The sequence below is a fragment of the Lemur catta genome, chromosome 8 (genome assembly GCF_020740605.2).
Source record: "Lemur catta isolate mLemCat1 chromosome 8, mLemCat1.pri, whole genome shotgun sequence".
Classification (NCBI taxonomy): Eukaryota; Metazoa; Chordata; class Mammalia; order Primates; family Lemuridae; genus Lemur; species Lemur catta.
Window position 1 is genome coordinate 24,940,962 of NC_059135.1, and position 23,065 is coordinate 24,964,026.

General features: G+C 37.7%; 2 protein-coding genes across 2 annotated transcripts in view; one reads left to right on the forward strand and one right to left on the reverse strand.

Moving 5' to 3' along the window:
• Nucleotides 1-23,065, reverse strand: part of PTH2R (parathyroid hormone 2 receptor) — a 101,565-nt gene that overhangs the window by 75,806 nt on the left and 2,694 nt on the right. The window lies entirely within an intron of this gene.
• Nucleotides 8,193-21,916, forward strand: LOC123644103 (40S ribosomal protein SA-like). Its single transcript, XM_045560278.1, is given in 5 exon segments — nt 8,193-8,265; nt 11,421-11,578; nt 20,987-21,550; nt 21,552-21,795; nt 21,798-21,916. Coding segments are annotated over 5 exon segments (1,158 nt in total).

Below are 23,065 nucleotides of genomic sequence, written 5' to 3' on the forward strand. Positions count from 1 at the left end.
AGCAATAGCAAATCTTAAAGTTTACCTATGGAGGATTAAAGAAAATAATTAATAAATTCAGGGCCCACCTCAGTCAAGATAAAGCCCAAAGAAAATTAAGTAATTGGACAATTATGTGCTTGCCACCAACTCATTTCTTTTCTCATAAATCTACATTTGCCCTAATTGTTAAATACCCAGTGTGCTGCATTTATTTCTTGACTAATTAGATAAGAACTTTCTCCCCAGTAGCTAACTAGCAGCCCCACTCAAGCTTGTCCTCCCAAGACTTAATGTTCTTCTGCCCTCTGTTATCTCTTGATGCTCTCTATCTGTAGAGGTTTGAAAACTTGTCCCCAGAATTCTTTGACGCACACTTCCCATTGAGAGGTGGAGAATTTATGTGTCCTCCCCATGATTCTGGGCTCTGTGACTGCTTGACCTATAGAGTACAGTGGAAGCTAACCCTGGCCTTAAGAAACTGGTATCTTCCAATGCTAGGCTCTAGGACTCCCTTCAATCTGGGAATTTAGCCACTGTGCTGTGAGGAAGTCCAACACGCCCACAGAGAAGCTCAAAAGAGACCACTGAGGACGTCAGGTATGAACCCTAACTGATATTCCAGGCAACAACCAGTGCCAACTAATAAGCCATATGAATGAGCCATGTTGGAAATGGATCCTCTAATCCAAGTAGAGCTGCCTCAGCTGATGCCAAGTGAAGCAGAGATGAGCCTAGTCCAAATTTCAGATTTCTGAACTAAATAAATGGGTGTACTTACTTTGAGTCATTAAGTTTTGGAGTAGCTTTTTACACAGCAATAATAACTGAACATTATCCCACTATTAAATTCCTAGGCCTGTGGTGTGACTATTTCATGTAGCTGCTAACATAGGATATGAGAACAATTTTATTTCATTAACTATTAGATCATTTGTGACCGGGATTCAATTCTGTCCAAATGCTAACTGGACAAGTAACGCTTTCTGCCCTTATAACTCCAGTTTGTCTTTCCAAAATCATGTGGCTTTTCCAGAGTTGATACATTTTTCTGTCAAGAATTTCCAAGAGCTGTGAGTCTACTCTAGACATGCCATATGATCATAGGATATTAGCATTTGGAAAATCTTTCAACTTCTTCCTAATACTTAAATCATCCCTACACATCTATAGCCATATTTCCTCAATAAAAACAACTCTAATGACGAAAATCTTACTACCTCAGTAAGTAGTGAGATTTACATGAAAAATATCTGATTGAATTAGCCAATATCACAGATTACATGGCTATAATTGGCTATAACAATAATGCATATTTTATAGTATTCTACATTTTACAAATTCGTTTCATAAATCTGTATCCTACAAAATATTTGCATCAGCAAACTGTACTAATCCCTCAAACAACCCCAATAGATAGGTAAAGTAAGGTTCCCATTTTAGTGGTGGTACCAATTTAAATGAGGAAACAACTCAGAATGAAGCTAAGTGACTTGCAGAAGGACACAAAGCAGCAAGAGAAGACTTTGGCTTAGGTCTTCTGTTTCCACATTTATTACTTTTCCTACTATCCTATCTTGCCCTTATATAATGTACTTCAGCATTTTTATAAAACTCCACAGATGTACCAAGTGCCTCCTCTGTTCATTTTGTCATTTCCCCCACAGAGATAACTTCCCAGTAGAATCACATTTTTCAGAGAGATTCTTGTTAAACGCAAAGATTAGTCACATTTTGGGCAGTATGACATATTTACAGGTGATTTATGTTGAGTCTTTCAGCACAGGGAGGCATATGCTCCCAAGAATGTCCCAAATAATACTAAAAAGAGAAATTTAACCTACATAAGAAAAGTAATGACCCTTTAATTTGGCAATGGATTAGGAAAGAATGTTGAAATTTTCAATCTAGTTATTTCTTTATCTCTTAAAAAAAAGTGCAAAAAGCCTCGCAAAAAAAAATGATGAAGAATTTTTGACTTAGGGAGCTATGATATTTTGTTGGCAATTTATATTAGGTACTTTCTAGATGCAAAAGTTCAGTGTAAGAAGTAAATATTGACAAAAACAAAGAAATAGAACATATAGGTTTTGTTCTAAAGAATTTATAGGATACCCATAATATCCTGAATTAAAAATAAATAAACACATAAATAAAAAGAATTTATAGGACAAAGCAAAATATCAATGTAGACAAAATAATGTATTATAAATATAGCTACAAGCTGCAGAGTAAGGAACTGATTAGTTTGGGGCCAAGTTACTTGAAGTAGGCTTCCAGGATGGTGGGAAGATTTGCAAAGCTTTTCATTTCATGTGTTTTGAATGGCATGAGCTCACTAAAAGCTGGATGTGTTATATTATGTGCAAAAACAGAAAGGAACTATCTGTTGGTAAGAATGGAAAGGTGAGGAGAAGTAGCAGGAGCTGGGAGTCCCTCAAAGCCTGGTTAAGGTAAAGAATTTGGAACAGCATGGTAGCCAGCCATACATCACTGTAAAGTTGAAACAGAAAAATATTTTTGTAGGGAAAGTGTTCTATTGGCTCTTGTAGAACAGATGCAGTGGACTGGAACAAGAGAGGTGTGCAAGAGGACAACTTGTAATGATGACACACCAGGGTCTCTGTTAGGCACCAGAGCTTCAAAGAGAATGACCCTGCCCTGTTCCCAGCACATCCCCAGTGCACTCACATGACACAGCCTTGGAAACAGTGGAAGTCCTCTTAACCCTGTGTGGGTGAGAGAGGATTTCCAGAGGAAACATCAGATCTGCACGTGAAGAATGGCTGTGTGTAACCTGATGGAAGACATGGAAGAGGGCACTCAAGGCAGAGAAGAAAACATTCACAAAGGCGGGTAGACGTGGGAGAGCGTGATGGATGAAAATGATAAGAAGGAAAACACACAGGAAGGAAGAGAGCTGAGAAAAACTTTGAAAGAAAGAAAATATTAATAGGACCTGGTCACTGAGTGGCATTGGAATGTAAAAGGGATGATGAGGCTAAAAAAACAAAACAAAATAAAACAAAACACCTCTTTGCAAGTCTTGGGGACCAAAAGGAGACTAGTGTTGGTAGTGATGGAAGGGCAGGAAAAGGTACTGTTTTTACAATGGACAGACGCTAATCTTAACTCCCCTAATATTCATTTTAGGTAACATTAGATCATACAGGTGGCAGGTGGGGGAGAATTTAGAAACTGAAGAGAATGTGAGATTGGAGACTAGGGCTAAGACAAGTGCTGTAAACAGATTTAGGAACAGCCCAAATACAAGTGGACGCTGAGACTGTGAAGAAACTCAATGTGTGTGAGAATATGAATGATTTCCTCATAGAATTCATACACATACATTCAGTATTTTCAAGCATGGCACAATCCTACTGGATACCTCCCCTTAGACATGTGGAGTACAATTAATGAATGAGCATGAAGTTTGTAAAATAGGTCTACTGACTCCCATGTATCATATCCAGTTGATTTCTATTCTAGAACTATGAGGTAAATACATGTAAATATATATTGAGATCTACTATGAAATCTGCTTTTATTTTCCACCCAAACAAAACTTTTATACTTTTACAGAAAAGTACAAGAGATATAAATACATCTGGTTAAACACTTGTCACCAAATATCTTTTCATAAAAAAATCTTGATTAATTGACTATAACACACATAAATCATATTTCCAATAAAATATAAATAGGCTTTAGAAATTAAGGAAACAAATTACTCTTAGCAAATATGTACTGAACTCTTGTTGACCTAATTTGCAAAACATTTAGATAAAATTAAGTTATTGTCTAATTTTACCACGTCTAATATTATTTTCTCTAAATTAAAATAAATCAGTGAGATATGCATAAAAAGTTATAGATAATATAACAAACCTAATACCAAAATAACCACTCACATAATTTATTCAGAACCATCTCTTAGTGATCTGGATAATGTTGCTATTTTTACTATGTTAACAGGTTAAGCCAGACATCTAAAACAGACATCCTAATAAGAAATTCAAATAGCTTTTACTATTTCTAGAAATATAAGAATATTCCATTGATGGAGATATCCTTTTATTGTAGGTAGTCCCAAAGAGATATACTGTTGACTAATTTAATAACTGGGCTTATATTTTTGCTTGGTACTTCTTGGAATATTTTAACATATTGCAAAAGAGGAAAAGTCTACTAAAATTAATTCTACCACTTACATTTTTAGAAATTTGGACATTACTATTTGGATTTCATATTTTATTTTGTTTTCAGTAAAGAAGTACTCTACTAGCCTCTGGACATATAACCACTACCATATAATATTTATTTTAGTAGGCTATAAACAGCAGCATTATCTGCAAAACAAATAGGTAGGTCAAATAGCTAAAAGAAATAACTTGGGCTTTAGGAAGAGTTTAATTTTCCAGGTGATATAACTGGAGACCTACTGAAATAATGTTGTATTTTCTATCGAGTTATTAACGAAGGTTTAAGACCCCAGAGACAGGGTAAGTATCAATATAAAGGGCTGGAGGGATGCCAGCATAGAGGTTTGCAGCTCCACTCTGTGGAAAAGGTGACCAGCAGACCTGCAAACTTCTCTATCAGGGAGACAAGGAAAACCTCAAATAAATCTCTCTGGAAACATGCTGTGTTGGGAGTTCCCAAGACCAGCACCTTTAGGCTTCATGATTTGCTAGAAAGATTCATAGGATTAGAAGCTGTTATGCTCATGGTTACTACTCATTACAGTGAAAGGATACAAATTAAATTCAACACAGGGAAAAGACACATGGGATGAAGCTTCCAGGTGTCTTCTCCCAGTGAAATCGCACAGATGCACTTAATTCTCCCAGCAATGATGCATGAAAACCTGTGCAAAGTGTTGCCAACCAGGGATGCTTACCAGAGCTTTGGTGTCCAGGATCTTTATCACCTGCTCCTGACTCCAGCCCCACCTTAACCCTGCCCCAAGCTAAAACAGGCATTGCCAGAGATCATATTGTTAGCATCAACTTCCTGGTCAAACTGGTATAGCATGGCCCAATGCTTCAGGCATACAAAACCATTCTTACCCAGCAGATTATGCCAAGGACTTAGAGTTCATCTCTGAGCAGCCACCAGAGGGCTAGTCCTGAATACTGGCCTTACTTGGGAATGTGAAACCCAGACTTGCTGAGTTAACCCTTTCCTGCACACATATTAATGATCAGATTCCCCAGTAAACATACTAATGGTATTTACTAGGAATGGAAAGATAATGGAGAGTCTACATCTATAACATGTCTTCATATAACAAAATTTACAGATTTATGGACGATATGGCTTGCTAGAAAATAGGAAGGGGGGATTATACAGTTAAATCAAGGGGCTATGAAGAAGAGATGTTACATAACTGAAATTATTCCTTTTGTTTAAACAATGTCTCTGCATATATTGCTAAGGAAGAAACTTGTCTGCTAAATATAAAACCAAAACTCATCCTACTATGTGAGAAGAGTGTTATTTTAGAAAGCTGTGCTGAATAGTCTCAGACTTCTCCAAGAAAAGACTTTCATTTGTGCTTGGTGTTTGCCCGATCCTTTGAATCCTTAGTCAAGTTTAGTGCTGGTTAGGAGCTAGAATTTAAGAGACTTTAATTTGATAATTCCAGCATTTGTGTTATCAAAAGAGACATTGGTAGATGAGACAACTCTTCTCTGCTTTAAGATTCAAATGGCACAATATTGAGATAGTAAATAAATTAGTAATATAACAACTTTTGGGGAAAGAGAAATCCCTTTAACCAGTTTTAACAGAAAGATCTAATTACATTCCCCAAACCACATTCACACAAATGACTCTCTAAGTAATGATACAGTACCCCTGAAAGAAGTTTTTCATTTTGAACACCAGAGTGTGATTGTCTTTCTCATTCTCCTTTGCAGGTTCTGCGTCTAGGGACACATATCTAATTCATCCACTAAATCACCATAGCCACTAGAAACAGTTGGAGCACTGACAGTGGCTGCTACAAAAAGTAAAAATTTCCAACCTTCATTTCCATAAACCAACAGGGAGTTTATCGGCCCACTTCTTGCATGAGACACATGTTTGACTTCCATGGTCATTCTCACATCAGATTTTTGAAGAGAATGCCAAGGAGTGCTAAGTGTGACATAGACTCTAGTTATACATTGAAAATTAAATAAACATTTCACTAAAGGTAATGAGGATATATCTGCTCTGAGACTTAGACTACTTCATTCTGAGAGAAAAAGAGACCAATATTTTTGAATGAAATGCCTAGTGTAGCAAATTCAGTCTTTTCCATGATTTCTGTGGCTTAAAGAATATTAAGAATCAAAGAGCCAATAAATTAATTTTCTATTTTTTTTTTTTTTTCTTTTTTGAGACAGAGTCTCGCTCTGTTGCCCAGGTTGGAGTGATTGCCGTGGCGTCAGCCTAGCTCACAGCAACCTCAAACTCCTGGGCTTAAGCGATCCTACTGCCTCAGCCTCCCAAGTAGCTGGGACTACAGGCATGTGCCACCATGCCCGGCTAATTTTTTCTATATATATTTTTAGTTGGCCAGATAATTTCTTTCTATTTTTAGTAGAGACGGGGTCTCACTCTTTAATTTTCTATTTTTTGATTTTTATTTTTAAGCTAGATAAATAAAAAGCTTTCTAGTAATAAATCACATGTATGATTATTATTATTATTGGATAATAAATATTTACTTTCAATAAGTATCTTCTGATATGTAGTTGGAGACTCAGAAAAAGTGAGTACCCCTCTCAAAGACAGGACTAAATAGCAATTTGTTTATCTTTCCAACAAACATTCATTAAATACCTATGTGCCAGGTGCTTTTCTAGGTTGTAGCAAAATAGTAGTTTAAAAAAACAAAACAACAACAAAACTTTCTTCAAATACCTTAAAATTTTGCTTATTAATGGTTGTGAATAAAACATCAATGCCTGGCACACTATGTTAAAGATAATGGAAGAGTCAGCCTAGCCATGATTCATTACTTCTTCTCAACGGTCATACACAGCCTGGAGATAGGGGAAAGGTACTATTTCAGAGTCTACACATTGACAACAACCTGCAAACTAACCTGAGCTAAATTCCATTTATAGCCTAGAAACTAAAAGATGTGTTTAATTATCAGTCCCCCCAGTGCGTGTGCTATCTTTTGGCATTTATGAAAGTTACTAAACTGTTATGGCTTCTGCAAATATAACTGGCAATAATCCACAATTTATTGAGTTAATTAAGCATAATAATTGTCAAGAACTAAAATAATGAGAAGGAAGAATTCTAATGGAATGCTGCATAATGCCATAGAGCTGCACCAAGAAATGTAGACAATCTGGAGACTTTTCCCCAATAGATTGTGTGTGTGTGTGTGTCCTTGCTTTTAATGTATTATTCTATAAAGTATGGCATATTCCTAATGTTCAGAGTAATGGAAAAAATTATTAAAAATTTAGTATTTTCTAGTACCTCGAATGTCTAATACTCTCTAATGCTTAAATTCAGATACAATGAAAACATCTTCACAATATGAACACCCTATTGTTGCTAATTAGAATCTCTTGATTCTAAGAAGTGGGCAAAGATGTTAACGCTAAGTTTACTTTATTTAATTCAACATATTCATGAAATGCTTAAATAATCTTCCATTGTTTTCTTTTTATTCATGATTGATTGATTGCAGTGACTTGGAACCATTGCTTTCTATATGTGTTATGCTCCAAGAGGTCTGGGCTATAGGGTGTCTACTGCTTACATCCATGAGTGCTTACTGAGTACCAGACCCTGGATTAGTATTCTCCCCCCTGGTGTAGTTGCTAGCTAAAAATTGCCTTTGAAGCTCTTGCAGGTAGAATTATAATATCAGGAGAAGCAGAAGTTCAGGGATATAAGTCACTGAACTGGTATGTCTCATATCCTAATCATTTGACGATGGTCTTTGACAGTTTTCTTTCTAAAGTTATATTTATTTCCCTGTGTCTACCTTATAATGACTCTTATCTCAACATGTCTGTTTCAGAGAAACCACTATTACTTGGTGTTTCAAACCACACAATTTATAATGATTATTTATGCAATGATAGAGGATTTCAGCGGCTACAATATCTCTGAACCAACACAGAGTAGGTATACAGGAAGATAAATATGTCCTAACAGGTTACCCTCACATCTTGATGGATTGGGACTCAGGAGTGAACATGACAGAAGAAAGAGAATTCATTGTGTTAAAGGACAACATGGAACATCACCTGAGGTTAGACCTTCCTGAAAGTATGTGTGGAATTATAGCTTCAGTGTTGTTGGGATCAATGTGATTGAAGGGTGAAGTCGTAAGACTTTGCTAGTTACTTCATAACTCCATCCAGGACCGTGTAACCTGTGTCCCCAAGAAGCATGATGCAACGTTTATGGATGGCTTTGAGTGAGAGAGCCCTGCAGCCAAATCCATGTTCTGCCACTGCAAGGATAGTCTGTGATGCTCGGATAAGATATTTAACCTGAGATCACCAGTTTCCTCCTCTTTGTAAAAAAAGGTTGTTATGATAATGTAATCACTGATTGAGACAGATATGGTCTCTGCCTGTCAAAGACTAATCACTTAAAAAGATTGCAATATTGTGACATTCTCTAGCTATAACAGTATGATGGTATAATAAAAAGCAAAATCACCCCAATGTTATTTTGCCTCAATTATTTTCATAATGGAAATTGGTCATCTAATTGGAAAAAACAGAGCTACATTTTAAAGGGAAGATTAAATTCTAAGGTAGTTAAATGGCTCTTCATTTCTGAAGCCCCAGGAATTTTTCCTAAAGGAACAAAGCAACAGAGTCAGAAGCTTCAGCCATCACGTGCTGACAAAGAATACATTCATAGTATGGTAGAGACTTTTAGGAGTATGTGTCATTTGTGAGTGCAATGTTATAAGTCGGAAACTTCCAGTTGGATTAATATGATTTCATTTGATATGGATGTCTGAATGTGCATCTGGGAAAACAGGACTGTTTATTTAAGATTTAGCACCACCATGTTCTAGCCATGTGATTTAAGGTACCCTAGACTCTCCCTAGAGATTTAGCTGTAAAGTAAAAAAATATATGTCCTTTTTATCTCATAGAATTTTTTTTTGCAAAATCCAATTTGATACTGCATGTGAAACTGTTTAAAAAAAATAAAGTGCTATCTCTGCACACATAAGATGGGATGACTATGAGGATATTATAATAGGTCAAATAATGATCCAGATCTCAAAAAGCAGAGGACACTTAGTCAAATTGTTGTCCCTTTGTGTATGGAAGTTCAAAATCTAAAAAGTCAAAAAGAATTTTAAAAAAGAGAAAACATTGACTACAAATTAACATTTAAACTTAAAATTCTGCTAACTGTTAATGATCTCACACATGTAAAATACAGACTCTTGAGATCTCACACCTCGCCTGTCATAAGCTGGATGCTTGTGTCCCCTTCCCGGAATTCTGTGTTGAAGCCCTAACCTCCAGCGTGATGGTGTCTGGAGGTGGTGCCTTTAGGAGCCAGATGTATGGAATGAATTAAAGATTTGATGATTCATCTATTTGCTGGCACTTTCTGTGTCTGAAGAGACACAGGAAAATGGAGGGCAAGGAACAGTAATCCAGCTGCTTAAAATAATTACCTACAGAATATGGTGAAAACAAATGCCCAGATTTCTGGGTCTCTGAGTCAGGAGAGGGGTGGGCAATTTCTTCATATGTGTTTTAGTTGGGAAGGGCTGCTTTGTTTCATAAGAAATGCTTTTCTTTGAAGTTTTTCCTCAATGGACCTAGTAGTAATTTTGGCAATAATTTCTCTATCAGACTTGGATATTTTTTATGTTCTGTGTTTTATTCTGTGTCTAGATCTTCACAGGTCATTTACCCCAAATTGGGACTGGCCACATCAAGGCTGAAAGCCTGATTCCATTTCAAATCTAGAGTCCAATAAATAAAGTTGACATAGGAGATTTACTAGTAATATGTACCTGAAAATTAGAGAATGGGCCACTGCAAATAAGACTACAGCCCAGGATAAAATTGCTGCTTTTCCCTGGCTTTACTTTGCCTTAATACTTTCCCCCAGATGACCAAAGATCTATGCAGCCAACCCTAGAAATGGAATTGCTGGGTCAAAGCTTAAGAACATTTTTTAGAATCTCTATTATGTACATCAATTTCCTGAAAATTTACATAATAATTTTAAAACTATTAATATGAGAGGCAAAAAGGGCATCTCATTATTTTAATTTGCATTTCTTTGAATATTAGTGAGGGAACTTTTTTTGATGTATTTATTAAGCACTTTTACTGCTTGCTTTTTAAATGACCACCAGTTCGTGTCTTTATTCAAAAGGCCCATTTTACAAATAATCACAGCACACTATAATTAAAGGACATGGTTTCTTGGAACAGATCATTTCCCTGCATATTGTAAAGAAAGGTACTACACAAAGGTATTAAAATTGTCAGGTGGTGAATGTAACTTGGAGAATAACAAGTACAAATAAAATTCTTCTTTCTACTTTTGTAAAGCACAAGGCTTTTATTTCTGTTCCAAGAAGGGAGTGGTGGAAGGTAGCTGAGTGCTTTCCAAATGTTTGTGCTGTTTTTGCTTATGCTTTTTTAGTCCAATTCTAAGCACTGAAAATTAGTTTGTTATACATACATAACAATAATCTCTCCTTTTGGAGTTATCAGGTAAATGTTTCATTGTTTTATGGGACTATATAACTTTGTAGTTTAAATAACAGTTCATCTATCTAATAGAAAATTCTAAAGGAAAAATGCGTGTCTTTAAAAAAAACTAGCATTCAGCAGCAGCACTAAATCAACAGCCTTTTTTACACTAAATTGTTATTAAGGGAACCATCCCTTGAGGGAGAGGTAATACAATGGTAATGTGTTTTGGGTTAACCCATCCTGCATACCCAGATCAGACTTAAAAAGAGTTGTCATTATATTTCTCCCCAAATCTCCAGAACCTCTAGTTAACACTTCTCAAACTTTCTCCATACTATATCATGCCCTACTCTTACTGGTTTTCCTGACACAAATCCTTAACTCTTCTCAAGTCCACTGGCCTAGCCTCTTTTTGACATGAGATGCCCACCCTGTCTCATTCCACCAGTCCAAACCCTTAAGGGCCTGGTCAATCCCCCCCTTCCCTGAGAAACCTGTTCTAACCTGTCCAGCCTATGCTGAACTCCCACTGTGCTTAACTGCTATTGCACTTGTTTTCTGCGTCACACATGCAACTGCCTGGTCACATGCTCTCTTGTTTGGGTTTTGGGTATTTTTTACATAAATACCTTCTCTTCCAAATTAAATATTAGTCGAGACACTCATTCCCTACTCCTAGCTTCTACACGAAGCTAGACACCCATTCCCCCCTCCTCCATTTGCTGCTCCCAGATTGTTATCTTCATCGTGGCAAACAGACATTCAGCTTGGAGGAGATCTGTCTTGACCAGAGCGTGCAGATCCCCACTGATGCTCACTGTGGCATCGGGATTATACCTGAGTCTCAGCACGGAAGTGACATTCAGCTGTGTCCACTGAGAAGCATCAATGTCAGCCCTCACATTCATGCATTATGTTTTGTGTTCAACTATTGGCGATTGATATGTCCCTCATGCATTACTTCAATATAATATATTTCTAGACTATTTTCTGGGATCACTCACAGGCCAGAAGAAATTTAGATAAAGAAGCTAAAAACAGGCACATTTTTGTTTGCTGCACAATATGGCCAGAATAAAGCAAATTTTAGAGTATAGTTGGATTTGTCACTGAACGTTGCATAAGTTTCACAAGAATCTTCTTTAAACATTTTTCTACCTTTTGCAACAATTCTACCAGAAAATTTAAGGAATTCCTTACGTCTCCTAAAATGCACTGGGGTCCCACTGGCAATGTTATATTATTTCTCCTTGGCCATGTATATCACTCCCCTAAATCTCTGCCTTGTAGCTACATGTGAACTGTTGAACAAAGATACCAGGGATACCTTTATTCACATCCATGCTCTTTAACAAGTTTCTGCCCAAGATATAAGAATCAATTGGTATGTGCTATACAAATAATGAAAGGAAAAATCTTCCTTACTTTAGATCCAAATATACTTAAAAAGAAAGAAAGAAAACATTTAGCATCTTAAAACCTCTGACTACTTCCCTTGGAATAGTTTTCTCACTGGTGAATTTCTAAATAACAATTTTACTGAGAAAAGGCTTGGTATAGAAATTATGGGGTTGGGCCAGGTCTACAGCTGCCAATTAGGGTAAGACATAAAGAGTGAAGTGGTTAGTGCACAGGTACAGACCTTAGACAGAATAGACTAATATTGATGAAAATGATAAGTCAGATCCCCAGATCCCCCAAGGGGGCAGTAGTGGGAAGGCAGAGCAAGGAACCTGGAGTGGAATCAATACACAAGGGCCAGGCTTATGAACCAAAGCACACTAACAGCATGAAGTGAACCTCAGAGTAATAATTCCAAAAATTCCCTGGAATAGGTTATGTTCTCCCTGTCTCAGTTCAGTAACTAGAGCAGAAAAGGGCCTAACAGCAGATGAATTTATTGATAGGAATAAGGAGGATCAGACTCAACTGAGATGGGATGGGAAAGCTAATGCAAAACTTTTCAACCCAAGTTTCCTGTGCGCCTGCTCCATCCACATGTTCCATGTATTACCTAGGCAATTCCTACACTGATAGAGTGGGAAGCTATTATTAGATTCTCTTATGTTGTAGATATAGAGCATCCAAACAGCTAGTAAATTTTTTCTTTTCTAAAACACCAAGTATGGTAGAAACATTTTAGAAAACCGTTTGACAGTTTCCTATCATTTTAAACATACCTAATACTTAACATATTACCTACCAATTCTACTACCATGTATCTATCTACACAGGAGAAATGAAAACCTGTTTCCACACAAAGACATGTACATAATAGCTTATTTAAGTTTTCCTCAAAACAGCTAAAAACTAGGAACATCCAAATATCCATAAAAGTGTATGGGTAAACACACTGGGTATATCCATAAGATGTAATGCGACTCAACAATAGCTGTACGTGTGAGCTGCTGAGCAGACACCAGATACCCATTTATTCCCCATCTATTCATATCCATGCTTTTTAGCAAATTCCTGCCCAAGGTCTAAGAATCAATTGACACATGCTGTGCAAACATGATTCCATTCATATGACATTCTGTTTGTAGGACTGAAGCCTCTGTTTTCTTGCTAGGATTAGGTTAGTTTCACCCACGATAATCTCCCTTTTGAATAACTCAAAGTCAGCTAATTAGGGCAAGTCACTCAAGAGGAGGGTATTCATTGTACAAGGGCCTGGGTCACCCGGAGTCATCTTAGAATTCTACCTGCCACAAATAAGTACTATAAAAGGTTTCCATTGCTATACTGAACTTTCAGATGTGACAGCATATTGATTAATAAGTGATTTATTCAAAATTTAAGTATAGAATAGTTTTGTTATAAAAATTCTAAAACTTAATGAAAAAATTATATATTGTATTACTATCAATTATGACAAGAGATGCTAATTTTCAATAAATGTTTAAAATGGGAAATAATAAACACCTGGAGATGTGTTTTATCCAGCAACCTACTAGAGATACCTGCAAGTTTCAAATAGATTTCTTTTAATTGGATGTTATACATTTAGGGGAGAAAGGGAAAGAGAATTCAGGCACTGAAATAGGCTCTTTGCATACACTGTATTAATTCTCGCAATAACCCAGTGAGGTAGAGGTTATTATCCGTACTTTACAAATGAAGAGGTAAATAAATTCTGAGGGGCTCAATAAATTTCCCCAAATAACAGTGCTGGTAAGTGGTGGCTCAACAAATAAAAGTTTAAAATAAATAACATGTGAAAGGAAAGTGAGATGAATAAATTGTGTGATTTACTGTAAAGAGTGCAGGACTCTGTGTCTGAAGATTTGGATTTACTAACCAGGAGAACTTGAATTAGTCCCTCAATTTTTTTAACTTTAATTTTCTTTAGTTGTGCAGGGGTTCAAGAGGAAAAAGAACATTATTTTTCTCACCAATGTGCAGAATGAATAAAGTCATATACATAATGGCTTAGCAGACTAGAATGTCACCTTTATTACTGATAAAGCCAATACTGCAGAGGGTGTCTTAGGTCTACCAGCCAATAGTCCCTACCTGTTAAGTGCAGGTTTCCAGGCAAGTCCACACAAGAAGAAGCTAGTGCTACACAAAAGACACACTCGATAGCACCTGGGTGAAGAGAGCAGAAAAAGACCTACATTTGTGGACTTTTATTAGATGAGTTCCAACCCCTTGAGAAACATGGCCAATGGCTGCACCTAACAACCAGGTAACTCACTCCATTTCCAAGGAGAACGGTAAGATCAGGGCAAGAGGCCAGGGGAATTTAGAAGTCTTCATCCAAGTAGAAAGGAGAATGATAATTTAGGTAGCAAGACAAAACAATGTATAATATATATAGAATGCACTGATCTTATTTCCAATAAAATATAAAGTACTTTTTTCCATCAATGATGAGGATAAAATTGCTGACATACATAACTCATAGACAGGGTTTTTATAACACCCAAGACAAGAGAAAAAAAGGCATTACTAAATTATAAATATTCTTATTAATGTCTGGCACTGTCATAATTCACACACAAGCATCTTGTAAATTTAAAGTGGACATCCTTTCACTCTGGCTGCTTCCTCTGCTATGTAGCTTTCCTGAACAAGTTTCCACTCGATATGACAGTTTGTGTAAACTGTCATATTGAATGGGAACTTGCTAAGAAAAGTTGACATATTAAATGGGAAATAGCTAAGGAAAATAACACTTACTGAGAAGCTACTCAGTGCCAGGGAAATTTGGTACACACTGTTCACTGAATCCTCACACTGTTCTGTAATAGGCATTAGAAAATTCCTTGGCTCATAGAGGTCATGTACCTTGCCCATGTTCATAGGGCTAGTGTGGATGAAATCAGGATATGCCAATTGCACTGGAAAATTGGTTTGGGATGATTAGGTGCCTTTGAATTTTTCTGATGGTAGAGACTTGTGGATCAGGTCAGGAACGCTCTGCGTAGCACACACTTACCAAGGGTCTTTTCATATGGAATTTAAGATGCACATTTTTATTTTTTATTACTGCAGTTGATTACCTGCGGAAGAACACAGGCTGAAATGATTACTAAATATTTCACTTATTCCAGGAAGTCTTCCTCTGTGAATCACTGGAGAAGCAACTATAAAACTCTGACCCCTAACTGTGTCAATGTACATTTACCCTGATTCTTCCTTTGTGCCTTACAATATACAACAGCATTTCAACAAAGTCTCCCATATTCCCATGAACACTCCCAGAAAGTAGCTGATGCCTGAATAAAATTTTTACGTACCTAGCCTGGTGTCAAACACAACTATTTGTTAGACACTACATGATAATCGTGGTATGAACCACAGAGTCACACTTTGCAGAGTCACAGGTGCATGTCTCCCTCTCCCCAACTGTCTCAGTCTGTTCAGCCTGCTATAGCAAAAATACCACAGACTGGTGAATTAAACAACAAAAATTTATTTCTCAATCTGAAGGCTGAGAAATCCAAAATCAAGTTGCTGGCAGATTCAATATCTGGTGAGGGCCCACTTGCTGGCTCATAGACAGCTTTCTCACTGTGTTCTCAAATAGCCACAAAGGGCAGAACGGCTCTCTGATGTCCCTTTTATCAGGGCACTAATCTCATTCATGAGGACTCCACCATCATGACCTAATTACCTCCCAAAAGCCCTTCCTACTACTATCATATTGGGGATTAAGATTTCAACCTATGCATTTTGAGGGGACTGCTGAAGGCAATCGCCTATCAATCCTGCCTTAGATACCTGAAAGAGGCATTTTTCATTATCACAGAAGGGGTGGAAGTGGGAACACATAATAGGGGCAGATGGAAGAGGGACTGAAGTACTGCAGAGAATAGAGCCCAAATATGGGAACATGACCAAGGCATGTGCTCGATATTACAAGATCAAGAAATAAAATGATGTGTCATTGGGTGAAAGCTAGATTTTAATAGATGATTCAAGGGAATGTTTTCTTTTTTTATACACTTATTACTTAATTACTTGTGTGGGATGGAGAACAAGTCCAAAAATAACAGTTAAAACCTTGTAGGTATTCTTAAAAATTGATTTGCATATTGTAAATGAACTTCTGCTGACCAATTCATGTGGTAACATGAAATATTAGCTTCACAAAAGAACAAGTTTTACAAAAATACTTAATCTTCAATCAACCAAAGCCTGTCTTATGAAAACCACATATTTGCCAGCCCAGATTTTATTTATATGTATAAACACACATTACAATCTAACAGTAGGTGTTTTAATTTAAAAAAGAACTATTCTAAAACATGGATAATAAAATTCTTTCTCAAGCTTACCTGGTTGGTTTTCTTTGTAATACTTTTTAAAGTGCTGGTTTATATTTTAAAAGCCTAAAATTTCAAACAAACCGCTTAACGCTGCATTATCTTGGCAAAAATGTAATCATTACTGACAGAAAAACTCAGAAACACCATAAGGCTAAAAATTAATCGTATGGTAAATTGGCACGCTCTTACAATGTATGAAATGGCAGTGAAGCACTCGTTAATTCCTTTTAGAATTATTGTGCCTAAATATTGCATTAGACTCTTTTAGGGCATGAGGAGCAGGCCATGCCCTGGTTACCTGATGTGCATTTATTACATGTATGTGAGGAAGAAAAGAAACGCTGGAATCTATTTGGACTTTATGAAGAGCTAGAAAAGGTTTCCCCATTCCTGAGAGAATAGTAACCCAGGCAACCCAAAGAGTGCTGGAGACACAGGCATGTGGTCACCCCTCGAAGCCAGCTCTCTCTTGTTCCCTGCTCCACCTACTGAGGCCACCATAGTAGTGACACAGCTTCTCTTCCAGTTCCTCCCTTTACTGCTAATACACACAGTACCTGTTTCTACTGCCTTCTCTGGAAATCAAAATGACTGAGAAAGAGAATTTAATCCAATCCATAGGTACCATCCAACATGGAGACTTTCTATGGAACAGAGAAACCAGATCCCTTCATAGGCTGGAGGCTCTGGTACATCTAACCTACGCAGAAAGTTGCTTTAGGAATAAGAAAAGGGTGGATTAATCAGCAACGGCCATGATAATCAACCCACACGACAAAAATCATGGGAGTTTATACAGAAGAAAGTGCTTGTGGACCTTAATTCTAAAGGGAAAACAGCCATGGCAAGTCCCTAGAGTTCCATGGCCTTGTAGCTAGCTCGCCAGTATGAAGAAATATTATGGAGAGGAAAAAATGAGTACAGAAAGGTCCCTGCCTTCATAGAGCAGCTAGTTTCAAATTATTAATAATGTGCTTTAGGTGGGATGAAATTAATATTTAGGTGTCTTCACAAGAGTTTTGCATTATCTTCTACCTTACCTTACCTTACCTCCCTCCCTGAGCCATACAGCATGTTTCATGAGAAACACTTGAAATTAGGTACTCAAGTTAAAATTTCTTCTTGATGTTCACAGGAGGGATGTTTTACTTTACAAAAGAGACTGCATCAAGTTTATATCTTTTTTTTTTTTTTTTTTTTTTTTGAGATAGGGTCTTGCTCTGTTGCCTGGGCTAGGGTGCAGTGGCATCATCATAGCTCAATGCAACCTCAAACTCCTGGGCCCAAGCAATCCTCCTGCCTCAGCCTCCTGAGTAACTAGGACTATAGGAGCATGCCATCATGCCTGGCTACTGTTTCTATTATTTGTAGAGATGAAATCTCACTCTTGCTCAGGCTGGTCTCAAACTGCTGGCCTCAAGCAATCCTCCCACCTCGGCTTCCCAAAGTGCTAGGATTATAGGCATGAGCCACCGTGTCCAACCCCCAAGTTTACATCTTAAAAAAAAGTCAAAGATTTTTGTAACCAACATGATTCTCTAAAATTAAAAAAGTGAAAACAAGTCTCAGTTCTATATTCACTTAATGATAACATTCTTTATATCAACAAATTTGTCACATTGCCAGTAAACAATCTCTGAGAATAATGTTTGCCTCCATCAACAAACCAAACCTTTATCAGTCTTTATATCACATCTTATGATTATTTTATAACTATTGCCACCACTAAACTGCAAGTTCCTTGAGGCTAGGAGTAGCATCTTCCAACTCTGTAGCACCAGTACCTAGCCAAGACTACATGTTCAATGCATGTTTGTTGATTGAATAAGTGAAGGCACTGCCTGGATTTAGTTGCTTTTAAAAATAAATGCCTTTTCAATTCTAAAGCATAATCAATATGCATTTAGGCCATTAGATTTCACAAGTGTGATAAACCAAAGATGACCTTCATAAAAGCAATCAGTGAGGGGTAGAAAGCAGACTACAACTAGTGAGGAGAGTTAGTACTAATAAAAGGTAATAGGGAATGTGGTGTGTGTCTTCTATAATAGAAAGTTCTATAATAGAAAGACCAAGTAAAGCAGAAATTAAAGGCATGGTAAAAATAGGGGCTATTTTTTAGAGAAAGAGCCAGAAGACAGGAGAGTAAGGGATCAAGAGTAAAAGAGGAGAGAAGAGTTAATCTTGAAGAAGAAAAGGAACTCTTTCTCCTTGGGATGAGATTAACAGTACTACAGACGAATTAAAAAATAAGTTCATCTAGTTCACACAATGAATTAAAAATATTATAGACTATGTAAATAGACTATCTGTACTATAACACTGGGTAATCTGAGGAGGCATAAAATTCCACCTAAAAATTATATTTTGTTGCTGCCCTGAAAATATATAAGAAAGTTCTTCACTCATACATATTTTTCTGGAACAATAGTAGGAACTGTTAATTATTAGTCTGCAATTTTAAAAATCAGTAAATACTGTAGTAAATATAATTATCAGCATTAAAACCTATAAATCTCATCCATAAGATGATTTAAGCATGAACATTTTAAAACCATCAGCTTGTTTATATTGCTACATAAATTAATATATTCTTGATCAAAAGTAGTTTCCATTATATACAACTTAAGTTTTCTACAGTTAACTAAACTTGGTTGGAAGCAAAACAAAAAGTATTTTAGCACCATTCGGCTATGTTAATAATTATTTATTATGTTAATAATTTTCTCAGTGAATTTGCATACCCCTGTGCACACACACAGAGCAATTAGGGAAAATGTTGCAAAATCAAAAAGGAATTGAGAATCAAAGTGACATGAAGCAAAATAGCCACAGATTGATTTATTCCAGAGGAAACTTCTATTCACTAAGTGGTCCTCACTGCCGGTATAGAGCAGGAAAGTGTTGCTAAAAAAAAGTATTGTGAACAGCACATACCATGTAAATGAGAAGTGGCAGACAAAACTCCCAGTCTTAAGGCAGACAGACAGAACATGCCAGATAGCAGCTTCTGGACCTAGATTAAACCTTACCACAGTGAGCAACCCCCTTACACCATAACCAAAGAGCTTGTATTTCTGAGATGTCTTAGCCTGCTTCTTCAATGTCACCTACAACTGCATTCACTTCCAACAGACAGAAGAAAAAGCAATCCTCTGAGATTTGAGTAATACTTCTGATGTCTACCTACAGGCATTTAGGAATGAGCACAGAAAAGATAAAACAGGGTCCTTAAACAGTAGTAGTGTGATCAGACAGAACAGACGTTACTGGAGGAATCACTTGCAGAACACCAGGATGGGCTCTTCTTTCAGCAGTTTGAGCTAGCCTCTCCTAAGAAGTAATTCTTGAATGATACTATGTTTAAAAGACATGACTTCAGGGAGTGAAACTATCAGATTCTGTGGGACTAGAGCTGTCAGATGGGTTGCCCCCAGATGAAGTAGCATGTTAGCAGAAGAAATGCCCATCAAATTCTATGGAAAAATCTAGAGGTACCTACCAAGCTTTGCTGCCAATAAGCTAGTTGCTAAAGGGACTAAATTATACCTAGACATTCTTGAACAACCTTGAAGTTCTGCTGCACTTTGAAGACAAAAAGAGGCAAAGAGAGTAGCAACTCCAGGGTTCTTTGCTCCTAGGAGTGTGCTATTAAGATGATTATGTATATCCATGTCCAAAGTCATAACTACATGATAGTATCTCAAGGCATATTTTTGCATATTGAGCTAATGAATTTTTTTCTCCCCAGTTATGTTATTGTCTATTCTGATTTGTTACAGAAAATAAGAGAAAAATATCATTTTTAAACTAGTCATGAATAAAGAAAAATTAATGCCTTCTGTTTCAACAGAGAAAACATTATATCAAATAGTCAATATAACCTTTAGACACAATCTCTATAAAATCTCATCTTATACGGGTTTGGGCTTCTGGCCAGGAACCAGATTTACCCTCCTACCTAAAATAACTAAGAAAACCAGGCAAAATATATAAAACTACTGTTTTTAAGACAGTGGATATCATCCAGTAAAAGACAATAATCCCTGGGAAATGAGAAACAAATAAGGTAAGTCCTGTCTATCCCAAATTAGACCTGGAAAGTTTCTAGGCTGAGGTACAGAGAGGAGCAACTGTGGAGGACCCTGTTCTACTCTCTGGGTTGAGGAGACGGAGTTAAGAGTCCAAGGAGAACAAGGCAGCTCAAGTTCGTAGGAGAGAATAGCCGAGGCGTGAGAGCTGCACAGAGAGAAAACCCCAGAGATCTGTCGAAGATCCCACTCAGGTATCCAGCAGAGAAGTGACCATATCCATGAGAAAACTATCCAAGGCCAGGGAAGGAGCCATCAGAAATGGCAGTACATTCTCTTTTCACTTGCCTGTCTTCTTCTAAATTTAGAACAGTTGGTTCTTTGAACTGGGAAAGAGGGAAATATTTTGACAGTAAATATAAAGGGCAAAAAGGACCCTCTCACTTAATTTCATTAAAATCAAAGTCTTGCCTTTCTGTGCTACACAAAGAGGGGCCCATATGGCGCTGTTCTGGATTCCCGTCGAAACTTTAAGGGAAACTTTCACAACATCCAGAGCCCTGATGTCCTGCAAATGAAGGAGGATGACTTTAAATTCCTTGCAGCAAGAACCCACTTAGGTGGCACCAACCTTGACTTCCAAATGGAACAGTACATCTACAAAAGGAAAGGCGATGGCATCTACATCATAAATCTGAAGAGGACCTGGGAGAAGCTTCTGTTGGCAGCTTGTGCCGTTGTTGCCATTGAAAACCCTGCTGATGTCAGTGACATATCCTCCAGGAATACTGGCCAGAGAGCTGTGCGGAAGTTTGCTGCTGCCACTAGAGCCACTCCTGTTGCTGGCCGCCTCACTCCCAGAACATCCACTAACCAGATCCAGGCAGCATTCCAGGAGCTGCACCTTCTGGTGGTTACCAATCCCAGGGCTGACCACCAGCCTCTCACAGAGGCACAGTACGTTAACCTGCCCACCATTGCTCTGTGTGACACAGATTCTCCTCTGCGTTACGTGGACATCCCATGCAACAACAAGGGAGCTCACTCAGTGGGTCTTGATGTGGTGGATGCTGGCCTGGGAAGTTCTCCCCATGTGTGGCACCATTTCCCGTGGACACCTGTGGGAGGTCACACCTGATCTCTGCTTCTACAGAGATCCTGAAGAGACTGAAATGGAAGACCAGGCTGTTGCTGAGAAAGCTGTGACCAAAGAGGAATTTCAGGGTGAATGGACTGCTGCAGCTCCTGAGTGCACTGCTACTCAGTCTGAGGTTGCAGACTGGTCTGAAGGCCTGCAGATGACTCTGTGCCTGTTCAGCAGGTCCCCACTGAAGACTGGGGTTCTCAGCCTGCCACGGAAGACTGGTCTGCAGCTCCCACTGCTCAGGCCACTGAAGAGGTAGGAACAACCACTGAGTAGTCTTAAGTTCTTCCACAAATTCTTAAACAAGATGGAAATAAGGCTGATGGAAAATAAACACGAGTTTTGTTTTTTTTTCCAAAAAAAAAAAAAAATCAAAGTCTTTACGGTGGGGCTATTCCTATATACAGCATAGGCATTCATTTTTACAAACAGCGTTGAATATATTATTTCAATGGTGGATATATGAAGCAAATTTATAAATGTATATAGACATATAAGGCAAATATATAAAGCACTTAAGTTTATTTGCTTTTAAATAAGAAGCTTTTAGTGCTACTTTCTTTTTTCTTTTTTTTTTTTTTCCAGACAGAGTCTCGCTCTGTTGCCCAGGCTAGAGTGCCATGGCGTCAGCCTAGCTCACAGCAACCTCAAACTCCTGGGCTCCAGCAATCCTACTGCCTCAGCCTCCCGAATAGCTGGGACTACAGGTGCAAGCCACCACACCCGGCTAATTTTTTCTATTTTTAAGTAGAGACAGGGTCTCACTTTTGCTCAGGCTGGTCTCGAACTCCTGAGCTCAGGTGATCCTCCTGCCTCAGCCTCCTAGAGCGCTAGGATTACAGGCATGAGCCACCACACCCTGCCTTTAGTGCTACTTGCATTTGGAAAAAAAAAAAGAATTACATTTCTGAATAGAATATGTTAAACTATTTCTAACATAAACCTCCACCTGAAAACTACAAATTCTGAGATGTAAAAAATTGTTGTCAAGGAATAACTTAGAAGACATTTAAAGCTCAAGTAAAGATGTTTGGGATTGGGTTCCCCTAGTCCCCGTGGTCACTGTAGGGCTGCTTCTGCTCTGAAGAGCAAATGCAGAAATTTTAGTATCAAGTACTTCAGGGCCCTCTAGTGGCCACTGCTCACCACTGCAACCTCACTTTGGTTCCTCTTGAGCCTAGCAATCTTGCTCCAACCATATGAGCAGGAACAGCTTTTACAGCACCTTGCTAAATGCCATGTAAGAGCAGGCAATGTCCTAAAGGTGAGAGTTTATCAAGTTAGACATTTCTTCCACCCTGACACACATATTCTGGAAAATTTGAAATTTTTCAATGCAACAAGCAGCAAATGACAGCAGGGCCAAATTCAAGACAGCTAACTCCAAGGATGAATTAAGTGACATTACTACAATAAAATTATCTC